Genomic DNA, 18,846 nt, shown 5'->3' with positions numbered 1-18,846 from the left:
ATTTAAATCCCTAACACCATTGTTATGTTGGAGCAATAAGTGTTGTAATTTTGTGACTAAAATGGTTCTAAACCCATAGTTTTGTGATAATTTTGTTACTAAATATGTAGTTTTGTGACACTTCATCTTAAACGTATAGTTTTGTGATAAATTTAGTGTTAAATCTGCTGTTTTGTGATACACTAATTAAATTTTTAGTGCTTTAGTCATAATATTTGTAGTTTTGTGAATTTTTCTCTCATTTTCTTTAAAATTTTTAGAGGAAAGTTAACAAGAGCTCTAACCTCTTTGAAAATTTCTTTGAAGTCTATCTCTTATCCTGATTCTTATAGCCTAATCAAACGATCATTCGTGTTTTTTTCCTGTGTTTTATAATTCTCTATTTGGTATTTGCATTTCTATCAAAATCCTTTGTTTTTTTTTAAATGTATCTTTTTTTAATCCTGTGTTTTAAAGAAGCCCTTAGTATTAGAGTTTATAGGGTTTAGGAGGATACTCCTATATCGTAGGCAGCAGTAAGGGCAAGTACTATGATGCTTAATGTGTTGCCTCTAAAAATATCATGTATGATTGGATGATGAGGTGGAAGTAATAATTGAGGAAAGAGAAGGTGAGCCCCCTATCATGCAAGGGGCAACCTCCACACAAACCCCAAGAAAAAGAAGATGAAAGAAAGAGGGGATTGGACAAACAAATAAAATAAAATTATTTGGGTTATAATAATAGAGGTGGTGTAGATATGGTGTATTATATATATCACCTCTTATCTTACATGGATAAAATTAGATGTGACAACTATCCCTATTATAAAACTTGCCCTAAGTACGAGTAGGAAGCTAGCAAATCCCTTTCTCTTCTACTACCCTGACCTACTAGTCACTCAATATACTATCTTCACTGTAATGACACTTTGCGTCATTTCCTTGCTGCATTTGTTTGTCTTTTGGTCCTTTCTTGTTGCACTTTGAGTAAAACTGAAGGTAGTATTTGGTAGCCAGTGGATTATCAGGTTTGGAGCTCTGCATTACTGCATCGTGCACCAAATCATTCATATATAGCACAATCAACAAACAGAATGCTAGTATGCTACGATTAACAACCATGTGACAGTGATGTTAGATGAACACTAGTGCCCAGGGAGCAAGGAGTTTTAACACGATGACTGAATCTTTAAAATGAGAAAAAAAATGAATGCTGCAATTTAAGCATGCATATTTCGAATCACTGATCATTTGTATCCTCTGTAATAATGAATGTTTACAAACATAATACTAAGCAGCTTCAGGCTATCTAAAGATGAAAAAAATGCCGTTGATTTATCAACCTTCATTAATGTACTATGCTTGGTGTTCGACTTTGATCAGTTCTTCTGCTCACCGGCATCTTTCTCCGGCAGCAGCCGCGCACCGGCTTCTGCGTCGCCGTCCTTCGCCGTCGCCATTGACGCGGCCCTCCTCTCTGCCTCCCTGGCCTTGAGCCCCTGCAGCTTGGCATGGTTGTAGTAGGCGACGCCGAGGAAGGCAATGCCATAGCCGACGAGGTTGACCGGCGTGACGGTGTCCTTGATCACTGTCCAGGAGAAGGCGATGAGCAGCCAGTCCTTGACGACGCCGGCCACGTTCATGGTCAGCGCCGACGTCTTCCCCACCAGCAGGAACACCGCCAGGTTGAGCGCGAACGCGCACAGCGAGTTCGTCCCGAACACGAACACGTCGGGCCGGACGGCGGCGCCCGCGGCGGCGCGCAGCCGCGGCAGCTCGACGAAGTACCACGGCAGCGTCAAGAACACGAGGCAGCACGGCGCGATGTAGTAGAGCGAGGTGATGGGGTTCAGCGACATGCCCTTGGAGGTGAGCAGTATCTGGATGAGCACGAGCCGCGTGGCCTCGGCGGCGACGGCGGCGAGCTGCAGCATGACGCCGAACGCGTCGAACCGCGCCTCGCCGTAGGCAGCCACGGCGACGCCCGCGGAGATGCCGAGCATGTTGAGCATGGAGGCACGGCGGAAGGAGTCGGTGCGGAAGGCGACGGCGAGGGAGTAGACGGCGACGGGCATGAGCGCCTTGAGCATCTGGATGAAGGAGACGGAGAGGTAGATGTACGCGGAGTTGGAGAACCAGAGCGACAGCGCGTAGAGCGCGCCGATCGGCACGACGGAGGCGGCGTAGAGGCTGGGCGTCATGGGCGGTGACGCCGGCACGGCGACGACGCGGAGGACGCGGACGAGCACCACGGCGAGGGAGGCGCAGAACGCCATGTGGATCATGGTGAGGGAGATGGGGAATGGCCAGTTGTACATCTTGGGATCAAGGATGTACTTGTTGTACACGATCACCGAGAAGCTGAGTGTGATCCACACGCTCACGTACGCATAGGACAGTAGCACCGACTTGAGCACCGACGGCGCTGGCGCCGGAGAAGAAGACGACGACGACACGACGTCCATGGCCGCGGCGGCCGCAGGGGCCTTGGCGCCATCGTCGCCGGTGCCGCCCATTTGGGCGAGGTAGGAGCGGAAGCTTTGATGCGGCTGGCGAGGTGTGACGCCGGCGGTGGTGGGCGCGCGCGCGTAGAGGAAATGCGTCGAGCAGTTGGTGGGTAATAAAGTTGGCGGTTGTTGCGGTGACGTGCGTTTCTCCATCGTCATGGACGCTTTACGTGTTATGTGCTTCAGCTAATCAGCTCACGATTAGTTGCTGAACTGTACTGGTAATGGTATTGCTGGTTGCTGCGAAGAGAAGGGTCGTTGATACACACTACTCAGTTGCTACTTTGCTCAACTGGTCAACTGCTTGTGCGTTGGATCCGAGGATTAACAATTTAAGATTAATCAGAAACAGAATCAACTGCATAACACCTCTTGTCACTCGAGTATTTGACAAGAACGTGTGCTAAGCTGGCTAACAGCATGCCAGCATCAACCTGCACAGTTGACAAACAAAAGGCAATTGAATGGGAACTCCGATGATTTGAGCTCACTCAACACGCCTCTTCGATTTCATTACTCATATCTCGTTCGAGAATGCCTACCAGAAACTGTTTTTTTCTTTTTCCAAATCGAGAGAGGAGAGATAGATGACTATATATAGGCCGGAGAGGATTTCACAAAACCCACCATAAGCCCATAGGTTTTTGGTGCGAAACGAAACAAATCCGAAAGGAATAAGTTTACGTTGACTCCTTTAACCAGTGGCCGAATCTAATTCTAACCACAATACGGATATCTTGACCCCAAACTATTAAAACTGGTGTAATTTAACTCCCTTAGTAGTTTTGGAGGGTGGTTTTGCTGATGTGACATCAATGTGGCAATATTGACCGGGTCTTCGTTCACGTGGCGTTGATGTAGCGCTTAAGTAGAATTAGAATTAAAAAGGGTATGTGTAGGACCAATTTACACAAAGGATGACATGTGGGGCCCTCTCCTCCCCTTCTTCCTCTCTCTCTCCCTTCTCTCTTTATCTGACTATATATGACAGTGGGGACGGCGGCGGCGTCCGGTGGTTGGCAGCGGCGGCGGAGGTGGGGAGAGGCGGGTGGTTGCCGCTTGCTAGGTGGGAGCAGCGTGTTGGGGCCAGAGGAAGGGCGGCGACAGTGGCAAGCGGAGACATTGGCGTGGTGGGTAGCGAAGACGGAGGCATCCGGTGGTGCGCACAGATGTCTTCCTTGGTGTCACCACCCGCCTCCCTTGCCATGTCGACCGCGTCCACATCGGGTGGAGCCACACCCCCACCGCTCTTCTTCTACAGCTGGATCGACGCCCGTCCTTGCCGCCGCCATGGCGTGCAGGCCGGCCATGTGCTCCCCATCCGCCCTCGCGCCGCTGCGCCACCGCCTTTTCCTCCTCGGCTACGTGTGCAACGCAGCTCCCTCAGGGCGCCGTTGCTCCCCACCCCGCCGCCGCCGCTCCCACCGCCGCTCCACCCAGGTGAAGAGAAAGGCCCCATGGGAGGGGGGAGGGAGAAAGAGAGATAAGAGAGAGAGGGGGGAGGAGGGAGAAGGGAAGGAGAGAGAGGGGATGACATGTGGGCCCGTATAATAAGTGGGTCCCACAATTATTTTTGTGTGAGTGACAAATGGGTACTACATATATTTTTTAATTCTAATACCACATAAATGTTGGATGAAGACTGGGTCAACACCGCCACGTCAGCAAAACAGTTAAAGTTAAATTGCACTGGTTTTAATAGTTAGGGGTCGAGATATTCGTACTGTGGTTCAGGGATACGAATTAGATAAGGTCACTAGTAAAGGGAGTCACTCCCGAACTTATTCCAATCCGAAACCTTTTGAAGGAAACGGCCCAATTAAATGCCCGAATCATTCTTCTCGGCCCACTCTGATCTGTCCAGCATCACATTCGCCGCTAGCGCCGGCTCCCTCGCCGCCGCCGCCACCCCCATCTCCGCCGCAACCAAGGTTTGAAGCTTACTGGGAGGGAGGGGGAGCCCAGGAGCGAGCCGCTGGCTGGGTAGAGAGGAGGGATCTAGTCGAGAGAGATGGGGTGGAAGGCTGCGGAGAAGCTCATCAGACACTGGAAGATCCTCCGCGGTGACAACGTAATTATCTTTCCCCGTCCTCGCATTCCTCTTCGCCCCTCTCCTCTTTCTAGCAAAATCTCCAATTTCGGCGCTGTTTATTTCCAGGTGATGATCATAAGAGGCAAGGACAAGGGGGAGAGCGGGCTCATCAAGCGGGTCATTCGGTCGCAGAACCGTGTCATCGTCGAGGGAAAGAATTTGGTAAGTTATTGCTATACTGACGCACCCTCCTCCAGAAATTGTCAAATACTGCATAGATTTTGTGCTGATTGGTTGAAAGATTTCAAGGTTTTGTGTCATCGGTTTAACTGGTTCAGAAAATTACCGTTTATTATTTAGCCTGATGCAAACTACTGCATTTTTTTCCTTTTTTTTTTTGAAAAGGTTTTAAGCCCAACTATTGAAAGTTTAGAATAGAGGCACAAAAGCTTCATTTAATAATGAGATAAAAGAGCTTACAACGCTGTATCTGTCAGATGGCAGTATGTGACCTGATCTCCATGGTGCACTCGTTTTTTTTTTAAACTCCCAAGTCCTGAGTTCAGATTAGTCGTAGGAGCTGCAAACATAGTTTTTGACTGCTGTCACAAACATAGCTTATGACTTGCTGTAACAGATGTAAGCTCGACCATTGTTTCCATTGGAGTGTTGTTCATACGAATTTGAACCTGTAAATACTCATAACGTAATATTATTCCGCGGACTATATATCCATCATGGCACAAGGATAGCATAATATGAAGAGAGTTTTTATCAAGAGGATTTGGATACCTGTGCATATCATCGTATATAGAGAGTGGTGTTTATGATAAGCTCAACAATTAGCTATGCGTGATCCAACAAAAGCAGTGGTCAAATAATTTAGCATCTGCCTTTATGCATAGAATAATCAGAAATTGTAGATGCCTGCTGGATCCTTGTGTTCTATGTACTGCATAATGGTACATGCTGTATCTATTTTGGATCATATCATGTGTGTTTGTATCATTTGTATGCCATAACAAAGAGGAGTAAATACTGAATTAGTTTCGTCCAGTATCCAGATGGATCTTGAGGAATTGATTTTAATGGGTGCAATAGAAGAATGGTGAAACTGTAAAAACCTTGTCCTTCTAAAATCTTCACATGTTTGTTGTTACGTGTCACATTTTTCTTTTTGACTACTGGGCAGCTGTAATCAGTACTCCCTCTGTTTCACAATGTAAGTCATTTTAGCATTTAGTATTTCCCACATTCATATTGATGTTAATGAATCTAGATAGATATCTATCTAGATTCATTAACATCAATATGAATGTGGAAAATGCTAGAATGACTTATATTGTGAAACGGAGGAAGTAACAACTAACGACAGACAACAGTTTCTTGTTCTTATGTATGTGAGTGTTTTCTCTTGTACATAAGAGTTTGGATAATAATAATTGTGCCTTAATATCATTTCAGGTTAAGAAACATATTAAGCAAGGAGAAGGACATACAGGTGGGATTTTCTCAATTGAAGCTCCACTTCATGTTTCAAATGTTCAAGTACTTGATCCAGTCACTGGGTATGATACTTAACCATCCATCTTGTCATCTAGATAGAATATTTTTTTCTTCCATTTCTACTGCAGTTTACTGGTAAAAGGTAAATTTATCCACACAACGCTGGCAACAGGAAACCATGTAAGATTGGATACAAGTATTTGGAAGATGGAACTAAAGTCAGGTTTGCTAGAGGAATGAATGCATCTGGTGCTGTGATACCCAGGCCAGAAATTTTGAAGGAGCGAAGAAAGCCAAGACCTACATCACGTATGTCTCTGTTCATTGCATGGTTCCCTTGTCAAGTGCATATATACTTTTGTGGTGTCTATGCTGTTCTTTTCCTGGATCAGAAATTAAGCTGTACCAGTTTGATGTTCAACTGAGATCACAATAATAATAAATACTAATAAAGGAAAGCATCAAGTGCTTATAATAATCTTTGGTACTGTAACATCATGCATAATTACTAGTTTACTACAGTAGATGTTTCTTATGGTGTTTGCTGTTTGGCTTGTGGTACTATTGTTTGTTTTGTAATTGTTCTGCATTGGAACGATAATAGCAGTTAACTAATAATACAAACTGAAAAAGAAAAATCATGACTCTGATCTATCCATGACCTTTACATACCTGGAGTCAAAATACTAAATATGTTTGTTACATGCCTTTGTATTTTGGCTATCTATTATCGAATGACTAATATGTAATTGACATGCAAGCAAATGCGTTCTATTTCCTGTCAAAGTGTCAATATATTACTCGGCATATGATGTATATATTTTCTTTTTTTTTTGTGAGGAAACTAAATTTGGCCATTTTGTTTCATTCATGCAGCTGGCCCAAAGGATACACGAATTGAACATGTGCTGGAGAAAACCTATGATGCCAAGGCTGGAATTGGGATGCCTGATCTATAGGTTAGTGCTGTCTGGGTTGCAGAGTTCATTGTATGTGTGGCAACACCCCAGTTCAGATAGCAGGAAGTCTTTCTTCAACTTTGCACCTGTATTGCTCTCGAAATAATTTTGTTATGGTCATTGAAAAAACATTACCCCACATGTTTTTAGTCTCTGCTTTGGTTAGAATCTTTATCCCACTGGAAATGCACATACAGTTGGTAAAAAAAGTTCAAATCATATATTCTGTTCTGATGACGCCTAAGCCGCGGCAGGGGCTTCTTCTGCCACATCATCTCTCTTCTTCTTGTCGCACGGCGGCTCGGAAACCTGCGGCGCCGGCTGCTGCTGCACGAAAGCAGCGGATTCCTGGCGCGCCGCGGAATCCGGAGGCGCCCGCGGGGACACGTACATCCGGCAGATGACGGGCTCCTCGTCGCCGGCGACGGCTTGCTGCCGGCAGCAGTGGTGCTCCTCCATCAGCCAGTCGGTGTAGCTCCCGTCCTTCTTGAAACGGAAGTTCTGCGTCTCGCCGACCTTGACCCCCGCCTTGTTCTTCACCTCCTTGCTGTTCTGCCTCACCCAGGTGCCAGCCCCCGCCGTTCGCTCTTTCTTGGTGCTACTCCCCTTGTGCCGCTTGCAGCTAGTGAAGAAGAACCTGCCGCCTTTCTCGCACCTGGGCACCGGCGCGAACTTTCCGGCGAGGTCACTGGGCTCGCTGCCGTAAACATCAGCGCGGCAGATGAATTTCTCGGTGTCTTTCATTGGCTTGCCGGCGATCAGCCGTGGCAGGTAGAAGGTGATGAGATCCTCTGCAGACGGGTTGAAACGAAAGCCTAAACTGAGCATCTTCTCGACGTGTTTCTCCATCAAATCGAAATTTCGTAAGCGGATCGGAGAAACGAAAACACGTATGCATTGCGCGGGAAACTTGTTTAACTACAGAGACATTGCGATGTAGACATGTACTACGTGACGGTGAGATGGATACAGGATTTCGACACAAATTCAGACATAGAAGCAGACACCGATTCAAACTTGGAATCGATTCAGTGGCTATCGACGAAGCTCTTGACGGCGTCGACGAGCTCCCGCGCCCGCGCCGCCGCGACGGGGTGGGACTCCACGGCGAACCAGTTGAGGTAGAACACGTGGCCGATCCCGCGGCCGTGGCTGACCACCGTTTCCACTGCCTTGCCCGCGCGCGCCATGGCCTCGCCGTACTCCACCTGCGCGTCGCGGAGCATGTCCTCCTCCGCGACCATCACCAGCATCGGCGGCAGCTGGGCTCCCTCCGCCGCCGTCACCGCCGCCGCCGGAGACGTGTACGGGTGGTCCCTGCTGGTGGTTCCCACCGGCAACGCGAGCATGACGAACTTGTCCACCGTCTCCTGCGTCATGAACGGCGTGGGAGGGTTCTCCAGCTCCGACGGGCTCTTCTCCGGCAAGATGAAGCCCGGGTGGAGGAGGACACCGCCGGCGAGGCGTATCGGGTCGAGAGCCTCGGCCCCAGCCTCGCCGGCGCGTGCCGCCACGTTGTGCACGAGGACGCCGCCCGCGCTGTCGCCGATGAGGAACACGCGGGAGAAGTCGGCGGCGTCGCGAAGGCGTTCGACCGCATGGTGCGCGATGGTGTCGCTGGTGCCGCACGCGACGTCACGGAGCCAGAGCAGCGCGGCGTGTCCGGCGTCGATGGCGGCGGGGAGGCGGTGCTCCGGCGCGAGCGGGAGGACGACGGAGACGATGCCCGCGACGTCGAGCTCCACGGCGAGGCGGGCGTAGAAGCGGTGGTAGAGCGACCACGCGGCGTGGGACAAGCAGAAGCCGCCGCCGTGGAAATGGACGAGAACAGGGCGGCGCCCGGCCGGCGTCGTCGTCGTCAGGTACAGGCGGACGTCGACGCCATGGTCCGTGGCGACGTCGTGGACGGTGACCCCGTCCCGTGGGTCGTCGTACGGCGGGACGAGGACCATGAACGCGGCGGCTTCCGGCGGGCCGAGGCGGTCGACGGAGCCGTCGGAGTAGACGCGGATCCAGTTGGTGACGGACTCGACCAGCGTCCTGGTCGTCGTGGTCGGGTTAGCCGCCTCTTGACGCTCCTTGGTCGCGGCCATTTGTGGCAATGTTGCCATGGCAGCAGCTGGCCAGATGATCGAGTACGTAGCAGTGAAAATGTGAAATGAACTGGCTATGCTGCGTTTGTGTTTTATAGACGCAGCACGGATTCACGGCGAGCATGGATGACCTGGCCTTGCAAACTCTGCGCGCATACGTACGTCGTGTGGACGCGCTGGCTTGACGCCATCGTTGATTGGCTCAAGTCGTCTTTAATTTGTTGTAGTATGTTAATTTGAGTCTTTCACTTAGTCTTGGTGAGTCGTTTCGTCTCGGTCTAGCTTTAATAAAGCTCGATCGACAGAAAATGGTGGCCTTCTTCGCACCTAACACTTCCGATAAAATGGTGTGTCCTATCAAATCTCTCTGGAATGGAGGATTACTATTTTGCTCCAATAACTTATAGGTTGATATATAGTAATGTGGTTGGAATGTCCATGTCCAAAACCAACTACAGGCCTACAGGCTGCTCAACTTATTAATTAAGTTAATTTGCTTCTTCGTTGGAGTTTCAGTTCGTATTTGCTAAAGTCAGTCAACTGCAATTCCCTAAATCCCATGCAGTTGACTAACAATAGCCGTTGGATAGATCAAATTGCCCTTCAAATATCACTAACACGGAGTCCTTTCCCGGCAAGCCGACGACGGAGCAGTGATGACCAAGCAGCGAAACCACATCGCCAATGCCGCAGTTTTTCAGTGAGTTAGCTGTCATTCGATCGAGGGATGTTCGGGATATGGCACGGCACTAGAACGGATATCCTCATCTCAATCGGGCGGTAAGCCCCATCTCAATCGGGCATGGCGTCCGTCACAGGCTAGAAGTCACTGATGTTAAGAGCTATCTCAATCGAACAAACGGCCGTTACAGATGATTCTATCTCAATCGGGCCCTAAGTAAAGCCCGTCACCGATAGCTTTGACCCAGACGACCAGTCAAACTATAGCCCGTCACAGATGACCTATCTCAATCGGGCCACAACTAGTGCCCGTCACAGATGACCCTTATCTGTGACGGGCATTAACTATGGCCCGTCACAGATGACTAGCCCATCACAGATGACTAGCCCATCACAGATGAGTCATCTGTGACGGGCATTAACTTATGCTAGAGTTAATGCCCGTCACAGATGAGTATATTCCAAAAATAAATAAACTTTATTTTTTGGCTAGCCCTCACTCGTGTGCACCCACGCGGGAAGTTCAAACTTCCCGGTCGGTCACCCATCCCGAAATTGCTCCAGACTAAGCACACTTAACGTCAAAGTTCTATGGAGATTGGCTTTCGGAAAAATAGTTGTAACATGTTGTATGAGTATTCTATTAATCCTATTATGCCCTAGGCCAGGATATCAAATTAGGGTTATTAAATGATTTCAAATGGAAAAGTCACCAAAATCAAAGTTGTAGAACTCATCGAGGTGCAAAATTTTTATTTTGGTCATTTCTCCATCTGACTCTATTTAAACAATTCAAAATTTGAAATTCAAAGTTTGAAAAGTTCAAATAGAATTTTAGATCAGTGAACGACTTCAACTGAAAAAGTCATCAACAACAAAGTTGTATAACTCATCAAAATCTATAACTTTTATTTTGGTCATTTTTTTATATAACATTTTTTGAACCGTTTGAATTTGAATTTGAAAATATGACAACTTCAAACATCATTTTTAAATACTAAATGATATCAACTGAAAAAGTCATCAACAACAAAGTTGAATAACTCATCAAGATCTAAAACTTTTATTTTGTTCATTTCTTCATACGACAAAGTGATAATAACATTGTTCACAAAATTGACATATCTCTTATCTGGTTTTATAAACTATAACACATATATGTAAAATTTGTGAATAATATTACTAACATTTCGTCGGATGAAGAAATAACAAAAATAAAAGTTTTAGATCTTGATGAGTTATTCAACTTTGTTGTTGATGACTTTTTCAATTGAAATCATTTAGTATTTGAAAATGTTGTTTGAAGTTGTCATATTTTTAAATTCAAATTCAAACTGTTCAAAAAAATGTTATATTGAAAAATGACCAAACTAAAAGTTGTAAATATTCATAAGTTATACAACTTTGTTATTGACATTTTTCTATTTGAAATCATTTACTACCCGTAAAATTATTTTGACTCATAAAATGAATTATTATACTGCACTAAATTATTTTGCTATAGTCAACTTACAAATATAAACATTTCATATGAAAAATGGAAAAATAGTCATCGGTAACGGGCTTTAGTTAATGCCCGATAGAGATTAAGTATATAGCCCGTCACTGATGAGTCATCTGTGACGGGCCTAGTTGTTATCTCAAACGGGCCTCAAGTTGGTGCACGTCACAGATGATGGTCATTTGTGACGGGCCATAACTTGAGACCCGTTTGAGATATGGAATGTTATCTCAAACGGACCTAAAGTTGTGGCCCATCATAGATGATGGTCATCTGTGACGGGCCACAACTTTAAGCCCGTTTGAGATATAGAATGTTATCTCAATTGGGCCTAAAGTTGTGGCTCGTCACTGATAGGTGTCATCCGTGACGGGCTTAAGTTTTATGCCCATCTAATATGTCTGTGCGACCATATCTCAATCGGACACTTTTCGGCCCGATTGAGATGACTTCCTTGTGACGGCCCGCTATTTCTAAACATATTAGAGCCCGTCACAGATAGAAGGATCTGTACTAGTGCGGTGTGAGAGGAGGAGATAGTTTTTCATAGAGAGAACTGCTCGAGCGGTTTCTAAAACTTATGCGGCCATACGGGTGTGTCATCTAGGTCTCTTAAGATGCATTTTTGATCCTAAACTTATCTTAGGTGTTATATATATAGTTCCAAATAAGCTTTAACTTGTTCCATGCGCTGATATGGCAATGCCACGGCAGTGCCTACGTGTTAGTCGGACCTATGTGTCAGTCATATAGGGAAAAAAACATATTCTATCCTCTCTACCTTAGATTTTTTTAAATCTTTTTTCTATCTACTTAAGAGGAGAAAATATGGTTTTTAATTTTATTTTTTATATATGCTTGATATGTGGATTCCATTAATTGACACGTAGGTGCCACCATAGCAATGCCATGTCAGCGCATGGAGCGGGTTAGAACTTGTTTGGACCTATATTACACCTATGACAAGTTCAGGGACCTAATAACCTAAATGACCCACCCACACAAGTTTATGCACTTCATTCTTTTTTTCATACTTTGATGTGCGATTTCCCCTCGTTGATTCATGTCATATTTGTTCTTTCTTTTTCAGATTTTATAGGTCAAATGAATAATCATGCATGTTTATGAAATGATATATATCGCATATGAATAATTTAATTATCTTATTATATTTTTTTGTAACTGTTTAGATGTCATGTAAAAATGAAAGGATATTTCCTTAAGAGATAAAAGTATTTCTCTATAGGAGAGTCATCTAGTGTCATATTTTTTGAGAGGCCATTAGAGGGCGATGAGGTGGTGGATGCTTGTGAGGTAGGCCTGAGAGACAATACTTGTATTTATTTTTAGAACTAGAGAGACTTGTTGGGTTATGATTACTTCCTGGCTATATATTCGAACCTTAGAGTAGTATATGGATCATTCAAAAGTGATATATAGCGTTTGAAAATATCAAGCAACCAACAAATACTATAAGATATCTTAGGGTTTCTTTATTTCCACCCCGACGAAGTTTTTTTCATGTAAACACACAACTAGTACGTGTAGTTCGGTGCACACTAACATGTAACTATACAAAGGGTTATCATATAAGGGTTTAAAAACCATCATAGTATATGAAAAAAAATGTTTTTGTGTGTCAGTAATATCAATATGTTACTATTGGAACCACATACTTAATGGCTTCCAAAAGAATGATAAGATATCTTTTGAACCATTAAGAACGATAAGAATGGTTTCTTTATTAGTAGAAAAAAAACTATATTGTTAAGCAATCATATTCTTGCGGTGAAATATGTGATTTACCAGTCGAATAAAATGTGCATCTAATCCTAGTGTCCACGAATATTACACACCCGACTACCCCAGTGTGTTGTCGATAGGAATTTATGGGGCCAAGGATATGGCATTGGTCTCATTCTCTAATTTGAATGTAAGTTGAGGGCCACACTTGTGAATATGGTGGTATATGTGCAGTCTTCGGTGTAATCGGGAAAAACGCTGCATGTAATTGGATGCCAATATGCTCATGCATACTGAGTATGCTCTATTTTATTCACGCAGGAAATTTAACAGGGAAGTTTGAACCCAACTAGAAAACATTCACCAAACCGATCAAACTAGGTGTAACAAACATGCAGAAACTGAACACAACATACATCCATGCACGGATGGAGATGGACCAGTGCATGGCTAAAAGATAGATGCACCTGCACATACGAATTATCTCACAGGACATGCATGCATGCAATACATGCATGATCTTCATTGCAAATTGCTATTAGGGAGAATCAGTATCTGTCGATAAATGTCTTGATGGTGTCGATGAGCTCCCTTGTCCGCTCCGCCGTGAGGGGGTCGGACTCCACCGCGAAGAAGTTGAGGTAGAAAACGTGCGCCACCGCGCCCCGGCTCACCACCGTCTCCACCGTCTTCCCAACGCGCGCCATGGCCTCGCCGTACTCCACCTGCGGATCATGGAGCAAGTCCTTCTCCGCCACCATCAGCAGCATCGGCGGCATATGCAAGCGCGCCACGGCCTCCGCCGCCAGCGACGGCGAGGTGTACGGGCTGTCTTTGTTCATCCCCAATGGCACCCCGAGCGCCAGGAGCTTGTCCACCATCTCCTCCGTCAGGAACAAGCTCGGCGGGTTCTCCAGCTCCGACCGGCTCTTATCCTCCCGTGCGAACCCCGGATTGAGAAGTACCCCGCCGGCGAGCCTCACTGGGTGGAGATCAGCCCCCGCGCCGTCATCCTTCGCCGCCGCGTGTGCCGCGACGAGGTGCACGAGGTTGCCGCCGGAGCTGTCGCCGATGAGGAACACGCGCGCGAAGTCGGCCTCGTCACGTAGGCGTTCCACCGCCGGATCAAGGTGGTGGGCGGCGCCGTTGTTGTTCTCGTCCTCGCCGCAAGCGACGTCCCGCAGCCAGAGAAGCGCGGCATGGCCAGCGTCAATGGCGGCAGGGAGGCGGTGCTCGGGCGCAAGGGGGAGGAAGACGGAGACGATGCCGGCGACGTCGAGCTTCGTCGTAAGAGAGGCGCGTAGAAGTTGTGGTAAAGAGCCCACGATGGACTGGAGAGACAGAAACCACCACCATGGAAGTGAAGGAGGAGAGGACGCCGCCGTGGCCGGTGCGCGGTTGCCGGCTCGGCCGGGAGGTAGAGGCGGGCGTCTACACCCCTGGCCGTGGTGACGTCGTGCACGGTGACGCCATTGCGCGGCTCGGTGTAGGGCGGGACGATGACGGTGAAGGGCTCCGCGCCCGGTGGTGTCAGCCGCTCGACTGTGCCGTCGGAGTAGAGGCGGAGCCAGCCGGTGATCTCCTCGACGACGGTCTTGCTAGGATCGGTCTCCGGCGCCGTGGTTGTGGAGGGCATTTCGCTATTTCAGCCGTGGACTCTCTTGCTATCTTGGCTTTCTCTCGAAAGCCGGATCATATATATTGGGCTTGTTTGGGGAGGTTATAGCTGATGCAGCTCCTTCTAGAATTAGAAACTCTCTCAAACGGTCTAGTTTTTTATTTAGATTTTAAGAAGATATAGTTGTAAAATTTAAAAAATAAACTAGAAAACAAAAGTTGGGAAACACAGATTTTTCATATTTTTAGAAGCTAGCTACCAACCAGTTGCTTTTCAGAACTCTAAATAGACCCCATGATCTGTTTCATTGTTTTTTTTTTTAAAAAAAAAGAAGACCTCAACCGCCTATTTAAAGGTCAGCGAGCTACATCGTTGGTTGTTGGAACAAGGATATGATTAATATCGGCTAACGTGCTGGAGTAGTACTAGTAATACACAAAGTCCAGGAACTAATTAAATAATGGGATAGAATCAAAGAATGAATTTTCTAACGGAACTAATTAAATAATGGGATATAATCAAAGAATGATTTTTCTAACATACTTTACTAGAAGGAAAATAAGTACGAATTACCCCCGAACTATTGCAGCTGTCCGAATTACCCTCGAACTATCGCGGCTGTCCGAATTACCCCCCTAACCACAAAACCGGACATTCTTCACCCCCAACTATGAATACCGGACGAATTACCCCCCTCGACCCAATCCGCGGTGGTTTTGGTCTACACGTGACAGTTCAGTCAGCATTCTATTTAAAAAAAATTGTGAGACCCACCTGTCATACACAACTCTCTCTTCTCTCTCACACACACTCTCTCTCACTTCTCTCTCACTCTCACTCTTCCTCTCTCTCTCACGGGGTCAGCGGCGGCGGGGGACACGGAGCGGCAGTGGCCGCGGCGCGTGACGTGGAGGCGGCGGTGGTGGGGGATGAGGAGCTCGGCGCCGCTTCCCCCTCCCTCTCGTCGTCGTCGGCGGGGGACATGGAGCGGCGGCGCGTGACGCAGAGGCGGCGGCGGCGGGGGATGAGGAGCTCGGCGCGGCTTCCCCCCTCCCTCTCGGTGGCGTGCGCGTGGGGAGGATGAGGGCGCGAGACAAGAAGGCGGCGGAGGAGGCAAGGTGAGGCGGCGGCGGATGAGGCGAGCGGCGGCGGGAGCTTGCGCTGCTCGAGGCGAGGCGAGCGCGGTGGCAGAGGAGGAGGCGAGCGCGGCGGCAGAGCGCGGTGGCGGAGGAAGCGAGGCGGCAGCGGCGGCGAGGCGGTTGGCAGGGGGACGACGGCAGAGGAGGTGAGCGCGGTTGACGGCAGAGGAGGCGAGCGCGCGGCGGAGGAAGCGAGGCGGCAGCGGCGGTGAGGCGGTTGGTGGGGGGACCATGTCGGCGGTGGGTAGGGCTTCGGCAACCTGTGGGACGCGCTCCACGGCGGCCGCCGCCTCCTCGTCGTGGCTTCCGTCCGTCCGTCCGTCCCGCAACGCTGCCGCCTCCTCGTCCAGTCATCCCACGTCACCCGCCGCCACCGCCTCCGCGTCCCCCGCCACCGCCGTCTCCTCGTCCGGTTGTCCCACGGCGCCGCCCACCGCCGCTGACCCCGTGAGAGAGAGAGGGAGAGAGAGGAAGAGTGAGAGAGTGTGTGTGTGAGAGAGAAGAGAGAGTTGTGTATGACAGGTGGGTCCTATAATTTTTTTAAAATAGAATGTTGACTGGACTGCCACGTGTACTCCACGTAGACCAAAATCACCGCGGATTGGGTCCAGGAGGGTAATTCATCATGTATTCATAGTTGAGGGTGAAGAATGTTCCGTTTTGCGGTTCGGGGGTAATTCGGACGACCGTGATAGTTCGAGGGGGTAATTCGTACTTTTTCCTATATATATTATTCTCTTTAACTACAAAAGTACAAGTGCACGTGCGTTGCATGTTTCTAGCTCAGCTCTACAGATTTAATTAGAGATCTCTTCTACCGGTTTGACCGATAACACAAAAGACATGTCTATATATAACTTCTTATTTTCTCCGTCCAAAATAGATATAATATATAGTTACATTTATCTTAGAAATTTTGTATTTTTCAAAGCCACTTCTCTTAAATTTTGGAGTTTACTTCCGCACGCCAGCTCGCCATTGGCAGAGATAATAACGTGGTCTGGTCCTATTTCGAACAAATCTTAAACTAACGACACTGCACTACACGCTTGATCCGAAAGTTGACCTTAAGCACCTAATTAATTCATTAATTAGTCGGATAAGGCCTAAGAACAGTTTAATAATATAGCCAACGGCTGGCTCTAAATCATTTATAGTCAACTTAATAGCCAATTTATATATTAGGTATTTGTAAACATATACTACATAATTAATATCTAGTCTCACCTGTCATACACGCATGCATCTTGGAGTCCGTACTATAACTGTCTATAAATCTGTATGTTTTATCTTCTCGAAATCTGTTTATAGTTGATTTATAGTCTGCTAGTGTATATGCTGTAAGCATTTCTAGTAAGGAAAAAGTACACCGGAGGTCCCTCAACTTATCATCGAGTTACAAAAATCATCCCCCAACCACAAAACCAGATATATGACATCCCTCAAATTTTAAATCCATTCATTTTAGGTCCTTCAGTGGTTTTGACCCTGTTTTTATACGACGTGGTGGCTGAATCACCATGGAACCCACGTGGGCCCCACCTATCAGGATGCCACATATCATCCTCTCTCTCCTTCCCCTCCTTTCCCTTCCTCCTCTCTCTCTGTATCTCACTTTTCTCCTCTAGCAGGCTGGCCGGCGGGTCGTGAGGAGGTCGCCGGGACGAGGAGGGAGAGGAGAAGGACCGACGGCTAGCAACAGGCGACGCGGGAGGAGGCCGGTTAGGGAGGAGGTCGGTTAGGGCGACGACGGAGGAGCGGGGGCGGTAGGATCATAGGGCCGACGGGCGGTGGCCGCGTGGAGAAAGAGGCCTCCCCACCTCCTCCCTCCCCGTGCGCGCTCGCCGCTGGACTCCCCACTCCCCTCAGCGGCCGTCCCGCTCGTGGCTGGGAGGGCAAGGTGGAGGAGGTCACCGTCGGTCCAAAGGGAGGAGACGGAATCGGCATACCTCAACCTGGGCGTCGCCGCCACCTCCAACTCTACCTCCTGGATCGTCGAGACGAAGATGTGGCCGTGCAAATTTGGTAGCTTAGCGACGTCTGCCGGTCTCCACCGTGGGAGGAGGCAGGAGGAGGACCCAACGCCAACGAGCGCAGTGGTGGGAGATGGCGGGGCGGTGGCCGTCATCGGGCGACGACGCCTGGGCGATCATGGTTCTTGATGACGAGGTCAGCAAGGGAGGTCGGGAAGCCAGTCTGCACGGGGGAGGGCCGGCGTGGGAAGGTGGATGGAGGGAGGAAGGTGAGGAGGCGAACGAGAGGATGCGGCGGAGGAGGGAGCGGAGGAAATCGGAGGCGAAGGCCTCGGCGAGGAGGGAGGAATGGACGGCGTCATTGTGGCGGTAGGAGGAGCCGTCGTCTCCCCTTCTTGCGCATCGGCCATCGCCGGCCGCAGCCGCCCTAGCATCGGCCGCCACCGGCCACCCTCCCTCTCGTCTTCTCCGGCGGTAGGAGGAGCCATCGTCTTGCCTTTTCCCGCGTCGGCCATCGCCGGCCACCGCTGGCCGCCCTCCCTCTCTCCCACCTTGTGCCCGTGGGCCGGCCTACCCAAAGAAGAATGAGAGAGAGAGAGAGAGAGAGTAACCGAGTAAGGGAGAAGAGAGGATCAGGAGAGATGGGAAAAAGAGTGAGTGATGACATGGACACACTGACATGTGGGGCCCACGCCGACTTAGCCATCACGTAGAACAAAACTAGAGCCAAAACCACCGAAGAACCTATTGGGACTAGTTTTGATTAGTTAAGGGACGCCGGATATCTGGTTTTGCATTTGGGGGACGATTTTGTAACTCGATGACAAGTTGAGGACCTTCGGTGTACTTTTTCCAAAATATCATGTCTTGGCCAGGCCCATGCACAGGCCCATGAATCGGTCGAGCCAACCTTGTGATAATGTGCAGGGTTGCGTGATGATAACTCCACATGACCACATGCGTTGCAGCTAGGACGAGCGAGACTTAACGGGAAACTATTTTGATTTGTCGAGAGAATATTTCCTCATTTTCTTAAAAATCATGTTATGAAAAATTCTAAAAAAATTTGATGCTACTCATACAACATATCTATACAACTCCACAAAATCTCAG

General features: G+C 48.2%; 4 protein-coding genes and 1 pseudogene across 5 annotated transcripts; 1 reads left to right on the top strand and 4 right to left on the bottom strand.

The window, feature by feature from the left end:
* Positions 1-1,212: 1,212 nt before the first annotated feature.
* Positions 1,213-2,662, bottom strand: LOC4351444 (probable sugar phosphate/phosphate translocator At4g32390). The gene has a single exon (XM_015763691.3). The coding sequence runs from the start codon at positions 2,645-2,647 to the stop codon at positions 1,361-1,363; it is 1,287 nt and encodes a 428-aa protein (XP_015619177.2). The 5' UTR covers positions 2,648-2,662; the 3' UTR covers positions 1,213-1,360.
* A 1,655-nt stretch (positions 2,663-4,317) lies between these two features.
* On the top strand, positions 4,318-7,124 carry LOC4351443 (uncharacterized). Of its 2 annotated transcripts, XM_015762828.3 has the most exons (5): positions 4,318-4,559; positions 4,647-4,742; positions 5,985-6,088; positions 6,199-6,335; positions 6,903-7,124. In XM_015762828.3, the coding sequence occupies exons 1-5, from the start codon at positions 4,500-4,502 to the stop codon at positions 6,983-6,985; spliced, it is 480 nt and encodes a 159-aa protein (XP_015618314.1). In that variant the 5' UTR covers positions 4,318-4,499; the 3' UTR covers positions 6,986-7,124. The 2 variants fall into 2 exon arrangements, with proteins under 2 accessions (XP_015618314.1, XP_015618313.1); XM_015762827.3 differs by having other exon boundaries at positions 4,318-4,742.
* LOC107275474 (NAC domain-containing protein 41) lies at positions 6,923-7,834 on the bottom strand. Its single transcript, XM_015763643.2, has one exon. It carries the CDS (start codon positions 7,832-7,834, stop codon positions 7,226-7,228), a length of 609 nt encoding a protein of 202 aa, XP_015619129.1. The 3' UTR covers positions 6,923-7,225.
* A 28-nt stretch (positions 7,835-7,862) lies between these two features.
* LOC4351442 (probable carboxylesterase 17) lies at positions 7,863-9,096 on the bottom strand. Its single transcript, XM_015762826.3, has one exon. The coding sequence runs from the start codon at positions 9,094-9,096 to the stop codon at positions 8,014-8,016; it is 1,083 nt and encodes a 360-aa protein (XP_015618312.1). The 3' UTR covers positions 7,863-8,013.
* Positions 9,097-13,271: 4,175 nt separating this feature from the next.
* Positions 13,272-14,670, bottom strand: LOC4351440 (probable carboxylesterase 17; annotated as a pseudogene).
* Between the last annotated feature and the right edge of the window lie 4,176 nt (positions 14,671-18,846).

Source organism: Oryza sativa, chromosome 12 (genome assembly GCF_034140825.1).
Source record: "Oryza sativa Japonica Group chromosome 12, ASM3414082v1".
Taxonomy (NCBI): domain Eukaryota; kingdom Viridiplantae; phylum Streptophyta; class Magnoliopsida; order Poales; family Poaceae; genus Oryza; species Oryza sativa.
Note: the sequence above shows the minus strand (reverse complement) of the source record. Positions and strands in the feature narration are given on the sequence as shown.